We start from the raw sequence: 21,901 nt of genomic DNA on the forward strand, positions 1-21,901 counted from the left end.
GACATCATTCCTTACACAATTTTTTTTTGGAATGACATCATCATTTCTTTATTTTATCCTTTTAAAAAACTCAACCCTAACCCACCACTACTTCACTTCTAACATCCCACCACCATCACTGTCCACCTCTTAACACCAATTTTGAACTTTTTCAACATAGTTTAGAATCCTTTTAAAATATGTAAAACAAACAAAAGAAAAAAAAAAACTTCATGTAAAAGTTGGTCACTTTTGCAAAGCCACCAAAGGAAACAATCAGTAACAAACGATAACAATTCTTTGGATGGAGACCGATTTGGGTTTTTCAAGCACAAGGATTCATGGATTGATCATGAAACATCGATTGATGTTCCCATCACACACACCAGTGAAATGCACACAACGATAGACTAAAAACCTATAAATCTTAAACAAAAAACCAAAAACTAAACCAAGATTGAATTTTCAAACCATCATGAGAAAAGATTGATGATCAAAAACCATTTGGGTTCAAATTGAAACCCACAAACCGAAGCTCAAAAGCCTTTGAACTATGATTAACTAACATCAAACCCATAAAATTAACTGAAATGAGAGGAAGAGTGGGTGTTAACCTTGATGGTGAACTTGGTAGCTCTTATGTATATCTCCGACAATGAGATGATCATAACTATAGACTGCTCTTTCTTTTCACTATTTGGAAATATATTTGGAAACACAAGCATTGAGAAAACATTAACAAGAAGATTTGTATTTTTTGGACTAATTTTGCTTTATGAATCTGATTTTTTTTCTTCGCCTTCATCCCTACAACCTCTGTTTCTTATTAATCTATTTCAATTCTGCATTAATTAAACATCGATTCGACAATCACGATCCCCAATTGAAGGTGAACGAGAAGCCTTAATGGAAGGATCTAATTAGTCATATATTAACAATAGGCACATGCACCAAATATCACCCAATTTCTTATTCCATATAGTAGAGTGACAGTTCATAATTCCACACTGTTTTCTTATTCCATACGGGTTTTACGGCGATAAGAGGGCGATAGTTAGGGGTTTTGAGTGGAGAAACGAATGAAGAGGGTAGTAATGTGATGGTGAAAGTGTGTGCTAGTGAAGAGACGAGAGAAACAAGTGAAAAGGAATGATGAGGTTGAGAGAAAGAGGAAACATAGTTAGTCAAAATGACCAACCATGTAAGGTTTTGAAACCACAAGGACCAGAGGCGTGACTTTTTATAGTTGTCCTTAAAGTGAGAATTTTTGGAAACCACAGGCACCGTCTAAAACGTAAAACCTACCCTGCAATTAGAGTCCACAAGTTCAAACATTAAAAAAAACATAACCGCAAGTTCTAAATCAATCCTAATACATAGAAAAAAGAAACATAAATACAACACCAAAACAAAATATAATTCACGATGAATCCAAACAAATCATGATCAAAATCACATATATTAAAACATGGAGTGTATATGCATCAAGTTCACGACCACTTAGAATATGAAATTCACAATCATCTTCATTCTCATAAAAAAAAATATTACACTTTCTTTTTCTAAATTATCAAATAGAATTTTTAATGTCATTAATAGACCAATAATAAACTAAAATTGCAATATTAAATTAATTCATGTAGAAATAAAAAACATAACATTGCGTTTGAGAAATTTAAATAAAATGACATTGTTAATAGAGAAATATTTTATTAAAATATATTGTATCTATTTTGTAAACACAAGTTGTATTGAAAAATACAAGATCATTTAGCCTTTGATGTTTCAATCTATTCCACCTTTTCACATGAATCATTTCAAAGACACTCCAAATACGCTCACAATCGGAAGATGATGTGATTTGCCTTAATATTCTAATAACAAACTTTTGTAATATAGGGGTATCTCCGCTAAATAACTTACATCATTCATCTAAAAAAAGAAATTGCTAGAAAAACATATATTTCATGATAATATATTTAATAATAACATATACAATTTAAATAAGACATAGACGCGTAATAGTACGATAAGCAACATCACTTGATTGACCAAAAGTACCTCTACTCACGAAACTTGGCTAAAGACATTGTAAGATCTACAACTTTCGTACCTAGATAATTCTTCTTAACCATATCAAGAAAACCTTGAAAAACCTCTTTCCTATAACGAAGCTTGTCATGATCATACTAAAAAGATGGATTTAACCAATAAGCTGCGCACAATAAATACTTTTACACAACATCCAATCCCAATGACGATCGATTATTTTAGTATAAGGCTTGTATAATTCTTTCTTTTTCTTAAACAATTCCTTACCCCCTTTCCTGCTTGTTACATTCTCTCATAAACATAACCTCGTGTAGGTTTTTCATTTAAATCACACAAACACAAGCATTAACAAAAGGGTCACCACTTTCCCTATAATCAAACAAATCTCCCAAAAAGTTTTTTTCAAGACATTTTGTTTACGTTCATCAAAATTTTCCACTTTAAACATCTTAAACTCATTAGATATAACCATAGCTTGTAAATCAGCTTTATGGTCATACAAACTTCTCAACGCAATGGACGTGGTACCAAAATGAGTAGCACATGGACGAATGGTTTTTGTCCAACCATGTATTTTCTTTAACCAATTCACGGGCCACTTGATTATAAATAAAAAAGTAAGCCTCGAGACCAAACTTTTCATGCTATAAAATTTCAAAACATCCTTTAATACAAGATTAAGACAATGTGATAGAACTATATCTTTCACATAACAAATTACCAACAAGTTTGTAGTCAACAAATTTGTTGGTAACAATTTGAACAACGTTCTACAAATTACAAATTTGAAGCATTGCTCTTTATATCTGATACATCAACATATTTAAGAAACGAATCCATTTGGGATAATAAACCAATAATTTAATCAAATGTCGTTGCCCAATATCTCCCTCCACCTATCACTCATAATCGTGCAACCACTTTCAATCCATTGGCTACTATACAAATCAGTAATAGTAAAACTGACTTCTTAGCATCTATCAACAAATTGACCCTCGAAGCACGATTATTAGATGCTTTGTAACTATAACCAAATCCCACTATTTTATCCACCATATGTTGAAAATAAGAGCAATTACAAGCATTCATAGGCGCACATGTATTATAAAACCATTTAACAATAGTTAAATCTACATCATGTAATTTTTCCTTACTTTGCATTATAGATTTAATCGTAAGTTTGACAATAAGAAAGGATGCAAATTTGATGTACTTTTCCTTTTTAAACAAATTGTTCTTTGACATTTCATAGTTATGTTTCCTCCGACTCTTCATCGTCTTAAAAACTATTTATGTCACCACCATTAGCTTAATTTTTTTCCTTATGGGCCATTTTTTAAAAAAATATCTTGCATAGTTAAATGAAGAACAAAGACGGATAAATCATGAGCATATGCAACTCAATCATTCTCCCGTTCAATCAAATGTAAGAACGAATATGGATAAATCATCAGCATATGCAACTCTAGATGTTGATAAGGAAAAAAGACAAATGTGTAATTTTTGGCAAAAGGTGTTAGTGGTGAGATAACATCATGTAAATAGTAACTCCGGAAGTCCGTTTACTATGCAATGTATTTTGATAGAAACAACCCAAAAGGAAAAAAGATAAAGCCAATGGTGGTGACACAATTAGTGTTAATATCTTAGATGACGAGGGAGAGTCGGAGAAAACATTCCTTGCAATTGCAAAATGTCGAAGAACGGTTTGTTAAAAAAAGGAAAAAGGAAAGCTACATCACGTTTGCATCCTTTCTTCACAAAGTGTATAAATGATCATTCTCAACCCACAATTAAATTTGCCATGCAAAGTAAGGAAAAATTACATGATGTGGATTTAGTTATTGCAATGTGGTTCAATGACACGTGTACCTATGAATGATTATAACTCTCCTTATTTTCAACATATAGAAGATAAAATAGCAGGATTTCGTTATGGTTACAAAGCACCTAATTATAATGCTTTGAGGGTTAATTTGTTGTCAAGATGCTAAGTAGTCAGTTTCACTATTATTGATTCATATAGAAGTCAATGGATTGAAAGTGGTTGCACGATTATGACTGATTGCCAAGGGATATTAAGCAATGACATTTGATTAATTTATTGGTTGATTGTCCAAATATGCTGATGTATCAAATATAGAGAGCAATGCTTCTTATTTGTGTAATTTGTTTTCCAAGATTGTTAAAATGGTAGAAACAAAGAATATTGTTCAAATTGTTACTAACAATGCTGGTAATTACAAGCTTGTTGGTAATTTATTATGTAAAAGATATAGTTTTATTTCTTGGCCTCAATGTGCAACACATTTCTTAATTTTGTATTAAATGATGTTTAAGAATTGGAGAATGTGAAAAATCTGGTCACTGTTTTAATTTATGATCATAACTAACCCTTGAATTGGTTAAGGAAAAAACGTGATTGGACAAAAATCATCCATCTATGTGCTACTCGTTTTGGTTCTGCGATCATTGCATTGAAAAGTTTGTATGGCCATAATTTACAAGCTATGGTCATGTCTAACAAGTTTAAGAAGATGTTGAAAATGGGAAATTCGTTTGGATATAAACAAATGCTCTTGAACTGAACGTTTTGGAGGAATTTTTTGATTAAAATGAAAGTTATGACTCATTTGTTAAGGCTTTTGCGTTTATGCGATTCAGATGAAAAATCTTTCATCTGCACTGGGTTGTATTTATGGGAGAATGCATTGGGCAAGGAAAGGGGTTATGGAATTGTTTAAGAAAAATAAAGAATTATATAAGCCTTATATCGAGATAATTGATCATCATTGGAATAAGATGTTGTGTAAAAGTATTCATTGTGCGACTTATTGGTTAATTTGAACTTTTTAGATCATGAGAAGCTAAGTAGAGTGAGGGATATATATATATATATATATATATATATATATATATATATATATATATATATATATATATAGAGAGAGAGAGAGGTGTTTCAAGGTGTTCTTAATATGGTTGACATTTTTTTATTCAGGTAGGGAAGTTTTAGATCTTACAATGTCTTTAGGCAAGTTTCGTGACATAGATATACTATTATGAAATATATGTTTGGCTACTCATTTCTTTTTTTAGATGAGTAATGGAAGTTATTCGATGTACTCTGGTCAGACTGCATCTTCTTCCGGTTGTAAGCGTAATTGGAGTGCCTTTCACATGAAAGTGAATAGTAGGTTGGAAAATCAAAGGCTTAATGATCTTGTATTTGTTCATTATAATTTGCATTTGCAATATATATACAATATATTTTAATAAAATATTCATTCAATTAGCAATTCATTTTTTCAATTTTTTTTTTGTGTGTGTGTTTGTGGATGTTTTTGTAGACTCAAGGTTGATAAAAGGTCTTATGATTCAATTGACTATGAATGTATTGATAAGATTAACTTTTGGGTGGTTGAAGAAGAGTTGAAAAGAGAACTTAATTATGATGATTTACAAAATATGCTTGACGAACATGAGCAAAAATCGACTTCTCAAACGTAATGTTACATTTTTTATTTCTACATAAATTAATTTAGTGTTGCAATTTTAGTTTACTATTAGCATATTAATGACACAAAAAAATCATTTTGATACTTTAGAAAAAGAAAATGGTCATGTTAATGTTGATAAGGATGAAGGATGAAGATGATAATGAATTTCGTGTCGTAAGCAATTGTGAGCCTTTTTTATATTTTGTTTTTATATTGTAATTATGTTTCGCTTTTGATGCATTGAGATTCATCTGAAACTTGTGATTATGTTTTTTTAACGTTTAAACTTGTGGATACCAATTTCCATGTTTTATATATGTATGTATTCATGTATGTTTATGGGTCAACCTTTTTTTCTTATAATTTTTGTTACGAATTTGATTCAAACATTTTTACAAATTTGCCCAACTTTTTTTTACAAATTTTCTTTTATGACTTTTAAAAATTAGTTTTTTTATTTTATTTTATTTTATTTACAAATCTAGTTTTTTTAGTTATAAAATTATTGTTTACATTTTTTTACTAAAATTTTCATGTATTTGTTTTCAATGTTTCATGTATGTTATAAATATTTTTTGTTTTTACAATTTACGTTTTTCAAAAATTCTTTTTCCAACTTTTTTCAGCTGTTTATTTTATGCATGTAAAGTTATAAAAACATATAAATATTCGCTTTAACTTATTTATTTTAGTTAAATTTGTAAAAAACCTAATTTGTATTAAAAAATCTGAAGTTGTAAAAAACTAATTTAAAAAAGTTGTAAAAGCTATAAAAAATTAATTTGTAAGAAAAAAAAGAACTAATTTTAAAAAAACATAGAAAAACAAAGTTGTAAAAAAGAGGATGAAGCAAATTTGTAAAAATGCTTAGTAATAAAATTTAAAACTTAAGCTAAATTTTAAAAAACAAAAAAGTTAGAAAGCCTATGTACATGTTGCAGCACATCACGAGGACTAATTCGGGTCAACCTTAATGGTAAGAAAAAAAAAATAATAAAAAGTGTAGAAAAGTCATTTCATGCCTCTCAAGGGATGAAACATTCAAATTTAAACTAACGAGTGATGACATGTACAACTTTTAACCAACCGATGGACAGTCTGAGTTAACTTTTGAAAATAAGGACAAAACGTGCATTTTGGCATGAGGGACGATTCGTGTAATTTACCCTAGTATTTTAAACTGAGAAAATGTTAGTTAGCCATATAGCTATGTTCGTGGCGAGGCTAGGTATAATTAAGGTGGGTCCTAACCTAAATTTTTTAATGTATCTAAAGTTTCTATAGAAAATTTTTAGTGACCTACCTTAAAAAAAATTAGGACCTATTTTACCTATAAAATCTTTGAATTTGTCAAGAAAAAATTATATAGAAAAATTAGTGAACCATGTGTTTTTTTATTCTAGACTCGCCATTGCTATGTTTGGTGTACTAGCTGAAAATTTAGCTGTTATATGAAAAGCTAACTGATAGTTGAAAAACTAGCTGATAAAAAATGACGTTTGGTAAAACTACTTGATAAACAAACTGAAATATATAAAACGACATAAAATGACATTTAAAAGAATATGTTTTGTATAATTAATTAAGGGGTATATGTGGAATATTTTAAAAAAGCTTCTGAAAAACTTGTCTAAGTAGCTTTTTAAAAAGCTAGCTTAGAAGCTAGTTTTTGGTTTGCCAAACATGACAATTCAAAAAAACTCAAAAAAAAACTACGTTATCAGCTAGCTGTGGCGCGCCAAACGCAGCGATAGTTCTAACACTTTTAAATATAACTATATAACTAAATAAACCAAAAATGTATAGATCTAAACTTGAAGGACCAAAATTGACACATTGGACATCATTATAATATAATTGATGTTATACTGTTTTTTTCTATCAAAATTGTATAAGAAATTAAGAATAGTGTTGAATTAGAGCAAAATGGTATAAAAATAATGTAAAAAAAAAAAGAGAGATTTGATGATGTTTTGGAATTGCCCTAAAGTACCGTTATATCAATTTGCATGTTTAATTAAACATATTTTACTCAAATTACTTTAATAAATTTAAAGATAAGTAAAGTTTTGCCATGTTTATTAGAATATAATTATAATTATTTGATTAGAATAGATGATAGTTACATAATTAATATAATAATTAAGAGTTATTAAAGACATGAAATTATGATTTATGAGAGGGGGTTTTATCAAAATTTTCTACTATTTTCAAATTACCAACAACATAGTCAAAGTAACAACAGAGACGTACCAGTTACCATGGCGACAAACCCAATTCAAGAGAGCTAACGAGCCCTTCATCGAGGTTATCAAGACGACTCAAAGATCCATTAATCCATTCGCTTCCATCTTCACCATCGTAATTCTGATACAGCTTCAATCTTTGTTTATACAATCTTAAACGATCTTCCAATATGCTTCTTTCCGATTCATGTTTCATCACAATCCACCTCAACGATTGAATAACTTCTTGATCATGGAGTTGCTTTTCATGACTCAATCTTTGATGTTGTTGGGCTTCCATTTCAAGGACGCTTTTCTGATTCTGAAGACGCAAAATCAAAGCCATTGTTTCCTCGGCTGCAGTGGTGGATGCCATTCGCTCTTTCTCGAGTTCTATGTAAGCATCATGCGCTCGCTGCCTCTCTATCTTCACCAATCTTCTCAGAGTCATTACATCGAACACTTGGTCTTCTTCGTCACAATGCTCTTGTTTATCAGCATCGGAACGACCGCTTGCGTTGTTATTTACAGTTTCTTTAACCACCTCCCATTTCTCCATCATTGGCGGGCATGAAATATTAAGAAAACTCATCAATCCGCATTTACAAATCGACATCTTTGAATCGGAGTTCTCATGTAAACAATTTCTCAAGCACAACCAATTTAGAAACCGATTAAAAAACCCAACGTTGAAAATCTTTATACCAAAATAAAGCAAAACTAAGAGACCTAAAAGATCCAGGAACTTTTTTAAACACCCCACGATCAAAACCCAAAACCATAAATCTCTGTCAAAACCCCAAAAGCTAAAAACCGATTCAAGATCCATAGAGAAATATCCCAGATGAAAGTTCGAATATATCCCAGATCAAAGTATTTGCAGTCGTTTAAATGCGTAAATTCTACAAATATAAAGTTCTTCGGTGAGATATATCATATAAATTCTATGAATATACATGTTCTTCGGTGTTTATATAGCATTTATGGTGCAACAAACGAGATATATCATATTTATGATATTTTTGCATTAACATATAAAGTTGGAGATTATGCGAAAATTGGGGCTAATGTGTTTGTGTATCTACGTTTTAAAATAATTACTATGAATGTTTCAATAGTCAAAATAAGAATTTTGATAGTTAGTTATAACAATGCGATATATTTTCTTGTACCATTAAATTTATTCGATAATATGTTTGAAGAATAGCCTTATTATTAGAAGATAACACAACAAGATAAAGTAAAAGTTGATATTATAACCAGTAATATATAATAGTTGTATGATTATGGTATGATTATCATATTTTATTATATAGTCGTATGATTATGGTATATAAATATGTGATTCATATATCATATTATTTTAATGTGTAATATGGAAAATAAATGGTTTTATATCTAGGGATTATAATTGTACTATGTACCATACAAATGAAACAATAGATGATCGAAATAAATTGGGACCACTTTGACAAAATCATAACCAAATTAATAAGTGGTTTAAGGTTTTGTCCATCTCATTTGTGTCTTGTTAATGTCATAATTGGGAGGGTTTTGGACCACATCCATTTTTTACATAATCATAACTTGAGTTTCTATGAAATAATTTATTCATTATTATGTAAAATAATCAATAACAACATAAATGAGTTAATATATAATGCATGAAGGAGATATTCGTACCAGAATTTGAAATATGTTTGAATAATTGTTTAGTGAGTATTGAGGAAGAACTCAAGCAACTTAGTTTCTTAAGTTATAGATTTTAATTATAAAAGTATTATCAACTTTTTAAATTTTAATAAATGTCAACATTGCTATATATATATATATATATATATATATATATATATATATATATATATAATGTTCTTTTCTGTGGTTGAGTAGCTGTTTTGACCGGTTAGAATCGAACATGGATTTTGAATGTTTGTAAATTCTTTTTTTAATATCTTTTTATGGTGATTATTATTTATCAATAGGGACGACAATTCATATCAATTTACCAAGGAATGAGTTGTTTTTTTGTCAAATTTTAATCTAAAAAATAACATGATATTCGACAACTAACTTTGAGAGTTTTTATAAATTTATGAAAACAACTCGAAAGAAAAAACTTCTTTTACAAGTATGAGCTTAAAAGTTTGTATTTTTAACAAAAAAAATTAATCCAAAAGTTATCTCAAATAAATTTTGAGAGCTTTTAGTTTTTAAATTTTATGTTATTTTACATTTTAAAAAATTTACATCCACTTTTGCCTTGCACGTCTATATAATGGGAAAATACCGGCTATAGACATTTTTTACGGTTGAATTTCAAAATATAGACACAAAATATTGGATTTCCGGGTATAGACAATTTTTTGTATCTATATTTTGGAATTCAACCCCCAAAAATGTCTATAGCCGGTATTTTCCCCTATATAATACTAATAGTTATAACTAGATACCGGATAATTTTGCCAAAATACCGTAGGTTTAAAAGTCTCCAAAATGCATCTAAATATTTATAATTTCTTACATCACATTAATAAGATACAAATATTATTATGTTATTAGCATAACCTCTATAATTATATAATATATTAATTCAAATTAAATAAAAAATATATATAAGAAATATTGTGAGTTGACCCAATCTATATTGACCGATACAATATATCACTTTGCCCAAAACTTATAACTCTTCTTCATGAAGGTAACACGAGTTGCAGTGAAATTCACTTGGGCACATGAAATTGAGAGTTTTTACAAAAACAAGGAGATCAATTCGATTCTTTTGAGGTAAAATTCAAACATTCCCAATACAAGATGTGGTTTTTGTAAGATTATAAAATACACTCCAAATCATGGTTCATTTTTCAATATTTATCTGAATATTTGTATTTTTAAACCTCATTTTGATATATACTTAATACTTGTAGAATATATATGTGTTCGGATTTTAATTAGTACTTAAGTTAGTTTTTGGAGGACAAACTCATGTGTCCCTTTATTCCAACACGCAGGGGAGGACCTAGGGGTGGTCCACGGTGACACCGGCAACCCCTAACTTTTCCGGCCGCAGTGGAAAATTTTCGAAATTTTTATTTTTTATACTACCGTGCAACCCCTACTGTAAAATCATGCGTCCGCCCCTGCCAACCCGAGGAAGATCCAGACAAAGTTGTGCAATGGGTTTCCTTCTACATGTTATGGAAGATGTTGAAAACACTAAGGGTGCGTTTAGTTGCGGAAAAATGGGCCGTTTTCCGGAAAATTTTTTCAAGAAAAATAAGAATTTTGAAAACGCGTTTAGTTCGCCTATTTTTCTAAATTTTTCACGGAAAATGAAAATTTTCCGTTTTCTAAAATTACAAAGAAGTTGGAAATTTTTGGAAAACCGATAATCATTGTTTTCCATATTTTTCTAATTCCAAAATTTTTCTAAAATAAAAATACACACTCCCACCCCATCCACCTCTACCTACCCTCACCTTAATACCCCCAACCCACCACACCCCTACCTACCTACACTCACTCCCAAGCCCACCCCCACCCCTACAAACACACACACACACACACCCACAAACACACACACACACACCCACACCCACACCCTCACAAACACACACACACACACCAACCCCCACAAACACACACACACACACCCACAAACACACACCCACCCCCACCCCCACCCCCACCCACCCCCACCCCCACACAAACACACACACACACACACCCACAAACACACACACACACACACACACCGACACCCTCACAAACACACACACCCACAAACACACACCTACCCCCATAAATACACACACACACACACACCCAACACCACCGACCTACCATCACCACCACCACTACCCCCATCACTAGCACCACCACCGCCGCCATCACCACCACTGCCACAATTGCCGACGCCACAATCACCGCATGTCATCACCACCACCGCCTGTCATCACTACCACCGCTGCCACCGCCACCACCACCACCACTGTCGCCATCATCGACACCACCACTACCCGCCGCCGCTTCCTCCACCATCGCCACCGTCCCCACGCCCACCCTACTACCGCTACCGTTTTCTAAAAATGAAAACCGATAGAAAAATACACATCTAAACATGTTTTCCAATTTTTTAAAACTAAAAATGAAAAATGAATAAGTTTTAACTAAACGCGTTTTCTAAATTTTCCAATGAAAACCGAAAACGGAAAACGAAAACTGAAAAGGGAAAACGAAAAACAGAAAATGAAAACTGTTTTTCCGTAACTAAACGCAACCTAAGGGTGCGTTTGGTTGTGGAAATTTTTTCAAGAAAAACGAAAATTTTGAAAACGCGTTTGGTTTGTTCAGTTTTCCAAAATTTTCCAAAAAAATGAAAATTTTCAGTTTTCTAAATTGTATGTAAATTAGAAAAGTGATTTTTACAGTTTTCCAAAGTTTTTCAAATTTCTAAGATGGAAAATGAAAACTCCTCCGGTTTCAACCAAACGCGTTTTCTAAAATTTTCATTGAAAATTAAAAACGAAAACTCAACTCTATTTTCTAAAAACATTTTCTTAGAAAATGAAAACAGTTTTCCACAACCAAACGCACCCTAAGGGTGCGTTTGGTTGTGGAAAATTTTCCAGTTTTCTAGGAAAATTTTCCAAGAAAAATGGAAATTTTGAAAACGCGTTTGGTTCCTTCAGTTTTCCAAATTTTTTCAAGAAAATGAAAATTTTCAGTTTTCCAAATTGTATGTAAATTAGAAAAGTGATTTTTACAGTTTTCCAAAGTTTTCCAAATTTCTAAGATGAAAAATGAAAACTCCCCCGGTTTCAACCAAACGCGTTTTCTAAAATTTTTATTGAAAATTGAAAGCGAAAAACTCAACTCTATTTTCTGAAAACATTTTCTTAGAAAATGAGAACAGTTTTCCACAACCAAATGAAAAATTTTGGAAAATTTTTCTGTTTTCTAGGAAAATTTTCCAAGAAAAACGGAAATTTTGAAAACGTGTTTGGTTCGTTCAGTTTTCCAAATTGTATGTAAATTAGAAAAGTGATTTTTACAGTTTTCCAAAGTTTTCCAAATTTCTAAGATGGAAAATGAAAACTCCCCCGGTTTCAACCAAACGCGTTTTCTAAAATTTTCATTGAAAATTGAAAGCGAAAACTCAACTCTATTTTCTGAAAACGTTTTCTTAGAAAATGAAAACAATTTTCCACAACCAAACGCACCCTGAAAAATGCGCCGTTTTCCGGAAAAAAATTTCAAGAAAAATGAGAATTTTGAAAACGTGCTTTGCTCGTCAATTTTTCTAAATTTTTAACGAAAAATGAAAATTTTCCATTTCCTAAAATTACAAAGAAGTTGAAAATTTTTGGAAAACCGATAATAATTGTTTTCTACATTTTTCTAATTCTAAAATTTTTCTAAAATATAAACACACACTCACTCCCACCCCACCCACCTCTACCTACTCTCCGCCTTAACACCCCCAACTCACCACACTTCAACCTACCCACACCCACACCCACTCCTACGTCCACCCCCACCCCCACACACCACACACACACACACACACACACCAACCCCTACAAACACCCCCCCCCCCCCACAAACACACACAAACACCCACATACACACACACCAACCCCTACAAACACACACACACACACACACACACCAATCCCTACACACACACATATACCCACACACACCAACCCCTACAAACACACACATACACATACACCAACCCACACACCCACCCCTTCAAACACACACACACCCACCCCCACAAACACACACACCAACCCCTACAAACACAAACACCCCCATAAACCCCCACCCACCCCACACACATACACACACACATACACACACACGCACACCCAAAACTACTACCATAATCACTGACCTACCATCACCACCACTACGCCATCACCAGCACCACCGTCACCGCCATCACTACCACTGCCACAATTATCTCCGCCACCACCGCCGCCACGACCCTGCTGCCACCGGAAAATTTTCCAAGAAAAATGAGAATTTTGAAAATGCATTTAGTTCGTCAATTTTTCACAGAAAATGAAAATTTTCCGTTTTATAAAATTACAAAAAAGTTGGAAATTTTTGGAAAACCAATAATCATTGTTTTCCACATTTTTCTAATTTCAAATTTTTTCTAAAATATAAACATACACCTACTCCCACCTCTACCTACCCCCACCTTAACACCCCTAACCCACCACACCCCTACCTACTCCCAAGCCCACCCCCACTCCCACAAACACACACACAAACACACACACCCACCCACCCTACAAACACACACCTACCCCAACCCCCACCCATAACCACACCCCCACAAACACACACACCCACACACATACACAACCACAAACACCCCCCCCCCCCCCCCACACACACACACATATACTCACCCAACACCATTACCACAATCACCAACCTACCAACATCATCACCACCACGACTACCTCCTCACCAGCATCACCACCACCTCCTCTGCCATAATTTCCGCCGCCACCACCACCTCATCACCGGCATCACCACCACTAAACGCGTTTTCTATTTTTTCCAATGAAAACTGAAAACGAAAAACGAAAAATGAAAACTAAAAAGGGAAAACGAAAAACAGAAAATGAAAACTGTTTTTCCGTAACTAAACGCAACCTAAGGTTGCGTTTAGTTGTGGAAAAATGGGTCGTTTTCCGGCAAATTTTCCAAGAAAATGAGAATTTTGAAAACGCGTTTAATTTGTCTATTTTTCTTAAATTTTCACGAAAAATAAAAATTTTCCTTTTTTTTTTAAATTAGAAAGAAGTTGAAAATTTTTGGAAAACCGATAATCATTGTGTTCCACATTATTCTAATTCCAAAATTTTTCTAAAATATGAACACAACCCCCCCCCCCCCCCACACACACACACACATCCCCACCCCCACAAACATAAATACACACACACCCACCCTTACAAACAAACATACACACACCCACCCCCACCCTCACCCACAAACACACACTCACCCCCACAAATACAAATATACACACACTACTACCACAATCACCGACCTACCATCACCACCACCACTACCCAATCACCACCCCCACCCTACCACCGCTACCGTTTTCTAAAAATAAAAACCTACAGAAAATTACATATCTAAACACGTTTTTTAATTTTCTAAAACTGAAAACGAAAAATGAATAAGTTTTAACGAAACGTTTTTCTAAGTTTTCCAATGAAAACTAAAAACGGAAAACGGAAACTGAAAAAGGAAATCGGAAAACGAAAAATGAAAACTATTTTTCCGTAACTAAACACAACCTAAAGGTGGGTTGGTTGTGAAAAACTGTTTTCATTTTCTAAGAAAGTGTTATAAAAAAATAGAGTTGAGTTCTCATTTTCAGTTTCAATGAAAATTTCGGAAAACGTGTTTGGTTGGAATCGATGGGGTTTTCATTTTCAACGAACCAAAAGCGTTTTCAAAATTTCCGTTTTTTTTTTTGGAATATTTTCCACAACCAAGCGCACCTTAAGCATTCCAACATCTCCACTAATTTCCTATACATGACAGAAAGGAGATATGAGAATTTGGGGAGCCGCCCTAGTAGACAACAAATTAAGAGCTAAATCAAGAATACTTGAATTTATTACACGGAAAGCTGGAACATTTAGTCAGCAAACAATGAAAAATTAACAAAATACGAAGAACTAAATGGTCCGTTCCATCCATTCCATCTGGCAACGGAACGAACAATTCCATTCCTTCCTTGATTCTTTGATCCAGGAATCTGAAGCAATTTGTTCATGTGATCTAGTATAGCCTCCATTGTGAACTGCAAACATCAAAAATCACATTTTTTTTACTGCTTTTTACTATTATTTTTGCATCAATTAAATACAACAGATAGATAACTTTCTTTTTTGGAACTTCATCTACGACCAGATTAAGCACAAACTTATCACTGGACCAATGGTCAAATCTTGAATCTTCCTCCTTGCAGCAAGGTCGGTCAATTGATATAAGAGTGATGTTTTGCTCTGGTTCTACAAATAATCAGTATAAATAAATAAAACTCATTTTTTGAATTCACAAATTACCCCTTTTCTTTTAAGAGTGATTCAAGAACGTTTAGTTAATTCGTGCTATTTACTCATAACACTCGTGTCTAAGATTGTCTATAGCAATTGTCTTTTAGATTTGGATTAAATGCAAAAGATAGCAATCCACTTTTGTTGGTTCATTTAGTGTAACATTGTACTTTCATATCTTCTTATTACAACATTCTACTCTTAAAAATCTACCAATTATAGCAACACTCATATACAAAGCGATTTTCATAGTTACATGTGATGTGGGTAGTTTTTTCAAGTATAATGTCCTAATAAGGAAAATAAAAATAAAAGTATGGTAAAAGCTTTTTTATTTACAACTTGTTAATAAGATTTTTTTTAAGTAGAATGTTGTAACAGAAAGAAATAAAAATGAGAGCATGTGGCAGCTAATCTCATGCATCAAAAGCATTGATTGTGCCGAACACCTTTTATGCATCTTGATCGTAAACACTAAACCCATCAATTGAAGTACTACAACTGTGAACTAATTTAATATATTTTTACTATAATGAAGTATACTATGAATTTAAGCATAGAAAACAACCGATAACCACCCAAAAATTCCTACAAACTGATACACAGTAAGAATAAGAAACACACATACCAGTGGAGATGATTCTTGTGTTGCTGTTGTTCGGCTATTAGTTCACAAATTATACGCTTTTAGATGATCTAAACACCATATTTTTCAAATATTTTTAATAAATCCTCACATAATGAGCATCGTAAAATACAATTACACCAAAAAAGATACAAATAATAAACCAAAGAAATTAAATAAAAACACAGTAAAAAAATGAAGGCAAAGATTTACCAGGTTTGTGCAACGTTCTAGCGCGAAGGGCAATGAAGGTTCCATGTCACATATTCAGATTATAGGAGATGATATGCCTGTAAGAACACAGGAAAATTAATTAATTTTCATCAAATTTTTTACATAAAATGTCAAATATACCTTGATGGAAGTTTATACAACCTGTAACTTTGGTTTAAAGTTAATTGTGAGAAAAATGTTGAAGACCATTCATCCATATCTGAAATCATAACAGAAACACTAATCTTCTTTAAAAAATAAAGCCTAACTCACAGAATCATAGTTTTAATAAAAACATTAAGATCCATTTCTATTAGTGCTCGACAGTCATATGAAAACCTTTAGACTCTCGACAATCCTTCAATCAGAGTTTCAAATTTCAGACATAAATTCAAGTCCAGTCACTTGTCGACATACTTATTGACCACAGAAAATTAGTAATTGAATTGGAGAAAATGTGGTTAACTATGAGTAAACATGAGTTGATAAAAGAAAACTTCAACTTACTTGAGGCTATAAGAAGCAAGCTTTCGTCAAGCTCATTCAAGAAGATCTATGCATATAACAATTCCACCAGATCCAATAAACCCATTCAAAAAGACATAAAATCAAAGAGCGACAAAAAAATTAGTAGAAAAATATATGGTCTTCGTCCTTACCTCCAACAAATCCGATTCTTTCTTATTCTTCATCAATCTGAAACAGAATAAAGAGATTTAAATCACAAAAAAGTTCTTTCAAAAGGTTTTGGAGGTGGGGTTAAATTTGATGGATACAAATCGATTTAAATACCGGCACTCAATATTAAAGACAATACAACAATTTGAAGCACTTTACAAATATATATCAGAAAGAAAGAAAGGAAACTGAAACTAACTTGAGAGCGAGGTTTCTGTAAGCAGATTTAATCTCTTGATCGGAAGAATCTCTTGAAACATTCAAAACGTCATACGGGTCTGTACGATTAGCAACTGCAGAAGGATCGACGGAAGAAGAGGTTTCCTCCTCCATCTTTGAACCTCCCATCCCCTTTCTTCTTTTTCTGTCTATCGTCTGCCTTTTCAGAATTCCCAATTTCTTCCAACCTCAAAAGTTGAAATTTCCCAAAATCGATATCTACAACTTCTTAAAGATCGAAAAATTACTGTAGTCTATAAACACTGGAGTTATCTGAAAGATATCAACTCTGCACAAACTTAAGAGCAGTCGTCTGGTATAAACCTTGCAAGGTGGAACAAATGCGAAACTGAGAACAACTTTCGTGGAGCAAAATATGGCTACGGAGTTGGAGCCTTGGAGGGGCGGACTGCGGAGGGCGGTCGGCGGTTGTTGGGCAAGAAAATCGAACCCGGATGAAAATATCATGCCGTCGAAAATACTAGGCTTCTAGCCGAGCGGGTGTGGCCCTTCCTCCCTCCCTTGAGGTTAAGGGTGGGTTAAGTCACGTAGACTTAGGGGGTGTTTGATATTGCTTCGTACAATAGAGGACCCGGTAAAAAAAAAAATCAGTATGTTTGATTTTGTTTTTGCAATCAGGACTCGGTCGAAGCTAAGGACTCGGTCCAAAAAAAAGAGTTGATTCGGTCCTTCTCTTTTAATCGCCCGACTGGTAAGAGAAATACAATCTCAAGTGCCTTTTCCGATTTTGCCCTACGATTTTGTGACGGCCTCCACTGAGAAAAGGCAACGACGATCAGATCCCTATCCTGATCTGCTGCTCGCTGATTGCTTCTTCCTCCGACCACTCAACTAGAGACGATTTACCTTCTGAACATGTTAGTTTTCCTTGCCTTTTTCTCGTTTTTTGTTGCTTGAATCTTGCTGAAGTGTTGGATTTTTTCTGTGATTTTCGACTTTGCTGTCCTTATGTTGTTCCTTTTCGATTTGTTGTGGATGTATGCAATAATTGATGAATTTATTTACTTTTTTTCCCTATTTTTACTAGTTGATGTGCTCTTCTTGTTGTATTCTTGTTGTTGCTTTGCTCGATATGTGCATACTTTCATGTTATTTACACAATATCCACATTGTATGCCAAATGAGTTGAATAACAGTATGCCAAATGAGTTGATTAACAGATGTTAAAAAACTATAAAATTATTGTTACAAAACTGTTAGAGTGTGTGTATTTGTGTGTTTGTATGTATTTGTGTGTATGTGTTTATTTGTATGTATGTGTATATTGATTAAACCCAATGTCACATTTCATCATTCATTCATTCATTAGGTATGACAGAAAAAGAGGCAAAACATACAAGACATAGAATAGGTTTAGAAAGCCGTTGAATATATGATTACTTTATGTAACCAGATTGCTAATCAACCATTTTCAAATGGTTAACTTTAAATTTGTATGTAAATTATTATGCTGTTTTTTATTTGTATTTCAATTTGTATTTGGATTTTGTATGACAATTTGTATTTGGATTTTGAATTATGTATTAGGGGTGTGCGCAGTGCGGTTTGTACCACAAACCGCACCGCATATGCGGTTTGAGTTTATCGGAAACCGCAAACCGCACCGCGAAAGCTATAAATCGCGTCGTGCGGTGCGGTTTGATGCGGGTGGTTTTGTGCGGTTTTGCGGTTTGAAAAAATCGCCTACATGATGTAACATATTATTAATCTTAAATACGTAATTACAAAATGACATTCTCGCATTTCATTATGATTTAGATGTGGAAAATTAAGTTTCATGCAACATTTTGTATATAGTTTATATCTCTGTTTATTGATACGACGATACAATATCTATTTGTATAACTTATATGTCTGACTAATAGTGTCACTTTTAACAAGATCTATAATTATAGGTGGTTTTTAAAAACAATATTATTAAGAATTAATTAATACCATAATAACAATAATTAAAATACATAGATAGTACTTAACTGTGACATTGAATCAAAAAACATATACGTAAGATGTGAAAAGATGCGAAGTTCTTTATCTTACTATATTATTATACAAACCTTACTATTTCCTAAAATAGATTTAAGACGTCCAAGTGTTTAAGCTAATAATACAACAAACCATCAACAAATTACAAAATACAATGCATAAAGTACAAGTATAAAATTAATATTGAAACATTCAAATAGAGGATTTAAATTGGTATTGGTATTCCTAGCTTTAAGCCAAATGAATCGGTAAACACCATCTTCACTTATATATTTATATAATGTCTCCTCTCTCATTATTCGGTTAGAAACCAATCACCACCATCAATCAGATCATTCACCTTTTTATTTTTATTGTTTACTGATAAACACACGCCTCTACGAAGGAATCAAGTGAAACTCTAATTTGGTGCATGGAAAAGAACAACAACCCGGATCGATTGAAGCCTGGTAAGGAAGTAAAACCAAGATGTTAATTTTTTTAACGATTTTTCTTTTGATTTTCATTTTCCATCGATTTTTCTTTTTATTGTGATTCATTCATAATCTCTACAGAGACCACCATTTACATCCAATCTATTTTTTTTCTTTGGTGTGGTTTGATATCTCCCAGTCATTCTTTTGTCTTCGTCATCTTCTTCTTTTGATGATTTGGTTTAATTTTTTTGCAGAAGGTTTTGGAGGTGGTGGTGTGTGGCGCTGGTTGTTGAACCAACGATAACGCTCCCCTGTCCGGTAGTAGCATCTAAGAACCCTAAATCGATTTATGTTTTCTAGAATAAGGTTTTGAGTTCTTGCACTTTTCGATTTTCTATATTGGCTTAGGATTTCATTTGGTTCTTCACTCCCAAACTCGATGTGATCACAAGAAGCAACATACTTGAAACCTCTACATCTGTTACAGCCGTCACCAAAACGTACAACCCCGAATCTCGCACAGAAGCACACATCGTCAAAACCACCACCTCCACCCACCGACAAGAAAACGCTAAAACAATGTTTCCACAACCATATGTATTAATCACCGGCATCAGAAACTCTAGCCCTTACGACGACCACCACCAATTTCTAAGAACCCTAGATTTTCGTCACAACGCAGTCATGATTGAACTCATAGCTACCGATTAATTTGGATGGAAATAAAAAAGGGAATCAAGGAATCAAAATCAATCTTATCTTCGTTGCACAGCCCCCTCACCACCCAGGTTATTTACACACTCTCCCTGAAGGCATGGGAGAGGAAAAAGCATGGGTAAAAGTCTAGACAACAGTCATATATGAATAAAATGCAATGAAAAAGCGCTTGCTGTGATTTTTACATGAAATTTCTTAAATAATCAGTCGATTTTGTTAGGGTTTTTCAAAATTTCATTTATCGATTTTGTTAGGGTTTTGCATAAGTGCATCTTGAATACATGGAGTTAAAATTCAGAAAGTTATAACCCATGAAGACGTTGTCCTGCAGGCCGCTGGCAATGAAAGTGCGTATTTGGCGGTGAATCTTGTGCAAATATTTATGTGTTTCTCGGTTTTAATGCAAGGTATAGTTTTAAAATTTTTATCAATCTTTTTATTTCATTTTGTTTATGATCTTACCTTCTCTGATCCTCACCCATAGTACCCAAGATCTTTGTAATTATTTGGTGGAGAAATCAGGGGAATCGACCCAACTAGGTTCAATTTACCTTTCGAATTCACCAGGTTTGTCTTTTTTTTTCTCTTAATAGTCATGCTTCTAATTTTTAACTTTTATATCTATTTTTGTAATGGTTCACTTTCTATTTGGCTTAAACTTATTCTGATAGAATGTTATATGTTTCATTCATGAAGTCTACAGTTTGCCTTCTGTAACGGCAGGTCACCGCCTACTTACAGGACTGAACACAAAAATATTATAAAGAATCATGAAAATATGAAATTGATGCCATCCGTGGATCCAACCTGGTGTGATTGGAGTTGCTATGTCACGATTAAAATGTATAATTGTTTAAAGTACATTTTCAGGTTGCATTAGAGGCCAAGGGATTTCAGTTGCTTTTGGCCAAATAAGAAGTAGATTTGGCTTAGATGTTGGTCGACTTGACTTCTAGAATGCATGTAATCCTAAAAATAGTATTTCTTCTTTCACTTGATCGTTCTTTTTGCTTGATGTAGAAGTCTAATGTGATAATAATAACAATGTGGACCAAATGATACATGTGTATAGTTTCTAAATTGTAACCAACTGTCATTTAACCTTTTTGGGTTTTCTGAATAGCTCAAAATATGTCCATTAAACTTAAGAATGGTCAAGTTGGCAGATCCCATT

General features: G+C 33.0%; 2 protein-coding genes across 15 annotated transcripts; both read right to left on the reverse strand.

Moving 5' to 3' along the window:
• Positions 1 to 841: 841 nt before the first annotated feature.
• LOC145116202 (zein-binding protein (Protein of unknown function, DUF593)) lies at positions 842 to 8,828 on the reverse strand. Its single transcript, XM_079052556.1, has 2 exons — positions 7,785 to 8,828; positions 842 to 1,285 (listed from the first exon to the last, which is right to left on the reverse strand). Exon 1 carries the CDS (start codon positions 8,583 to 8,585, stop codon positions 7,788 to 7,790), a length of 798 nt encoding a protein of 265 aa, XP_078908682.1. The 5' UTR covers positions 8,586 to 8,828; the 3' UTR covers positions 842 to 1,285; positions 7,785 to 7,787.
• A 6,554-nt stretch (positions 8,829 to 15,382) lies between these two features.
• Positions 15,383 to 18,143, reverse strand: LOC145116653 (chaperone protein dnaJ 15-like). Of its 14 annotated transcripts, none has more exons than XR_013712240.1 (7): positions 17,571 to 18,143; positions 17,353 to 17,389; positions 17,201 to 17,246; positions 16,835 to 16,913; positions 16,694 to 16,770; positions 16,484 to 16,551; positions 15,383 to 15,599 (listed from the first exon to the last, which is right to left on the reverse strand). XR_013712240.1 is itself a non-coding variant. In XM_079052981.1 (6 exons), the coding sequence occupies exons 1-5, from the start codon at positions 17,717 to 17,719 to the stop codon at positions 16,740 to 16,742; spliced, it is 321 nt and encodes a 106-aa protein (XP_078909107.1). In that variant the 5' UTR covers positions 17,720 to 18,143; the 3' UTR covers positions 15,383 to 15,599; positions 16,694 to 16,739. The 14 variants fall into 14 exon arrangements, 9 of the variants coding, with proteins under 9 accessions (XP_078909107.1, XP_078909106.1, XP_078909105.1 ...); XR_013712238.1 differs by having other exon boundaries at positions 15,383 to 15,810; XR_013712239.1 differs by having other exon boundaries at positions 16,484 to 16,770.
• Positions 18,144 to 21,901: the final 3,758 nt, after the last annotated feature.

The sequence above is a fragment of the Lactuca virosa genome, chromosome 5 (assembly GCF_052849685.1).
Source record: "Lactuca virosa cultivar CGN04683 chromosome 5, Lactuca_virosa_CGN04683_v6, whole genome shotgun sequence".
In the NCBI taxonomy this organism is placed as follows: domain Eukaryota; kingdom Viridiplantae; phylum Streptophyta; class Magnoliopsida; order Asterales; family Asteraceae; genus Lactuca; species Lactuca virosa.

What these genes read in the sequence shown, in the direction of transcription:
- LOC145116202 (XM_079052556.1), bottom strand. Translation starts at nt 8,585, where the DNA reads ATGGATCTTGAATCGGTTTTTAGCTTTTGGGGTTTTGACAGAGATTTA.
- LOC145116653 (XM_079052977.1), bottom strand. Translation starts at nt 17,719, where the DNA reads ATGGGAGGTTCAAAGATGGAGGAGGAAACCTCTTCTTCCGTCGATCCT. An exon ending in TACAGAAACCTCGCTCTCAA is followed by an intron (nt 17,390 to 17,570) that starts GTTAGTTTCAGT and finishes ATTCTGTTTCAG; the next exon opens with ATTGATGAAGAATAAGAAAG. An exon ending in TTGTATAAACTTCCATCAAG is followed by an intron (nt 16,771 to 16,834) that starts GTATATTTGACA and finishes GTGTTCTTACAG; the next exon opens with GCATATCATCTCCTATAATC.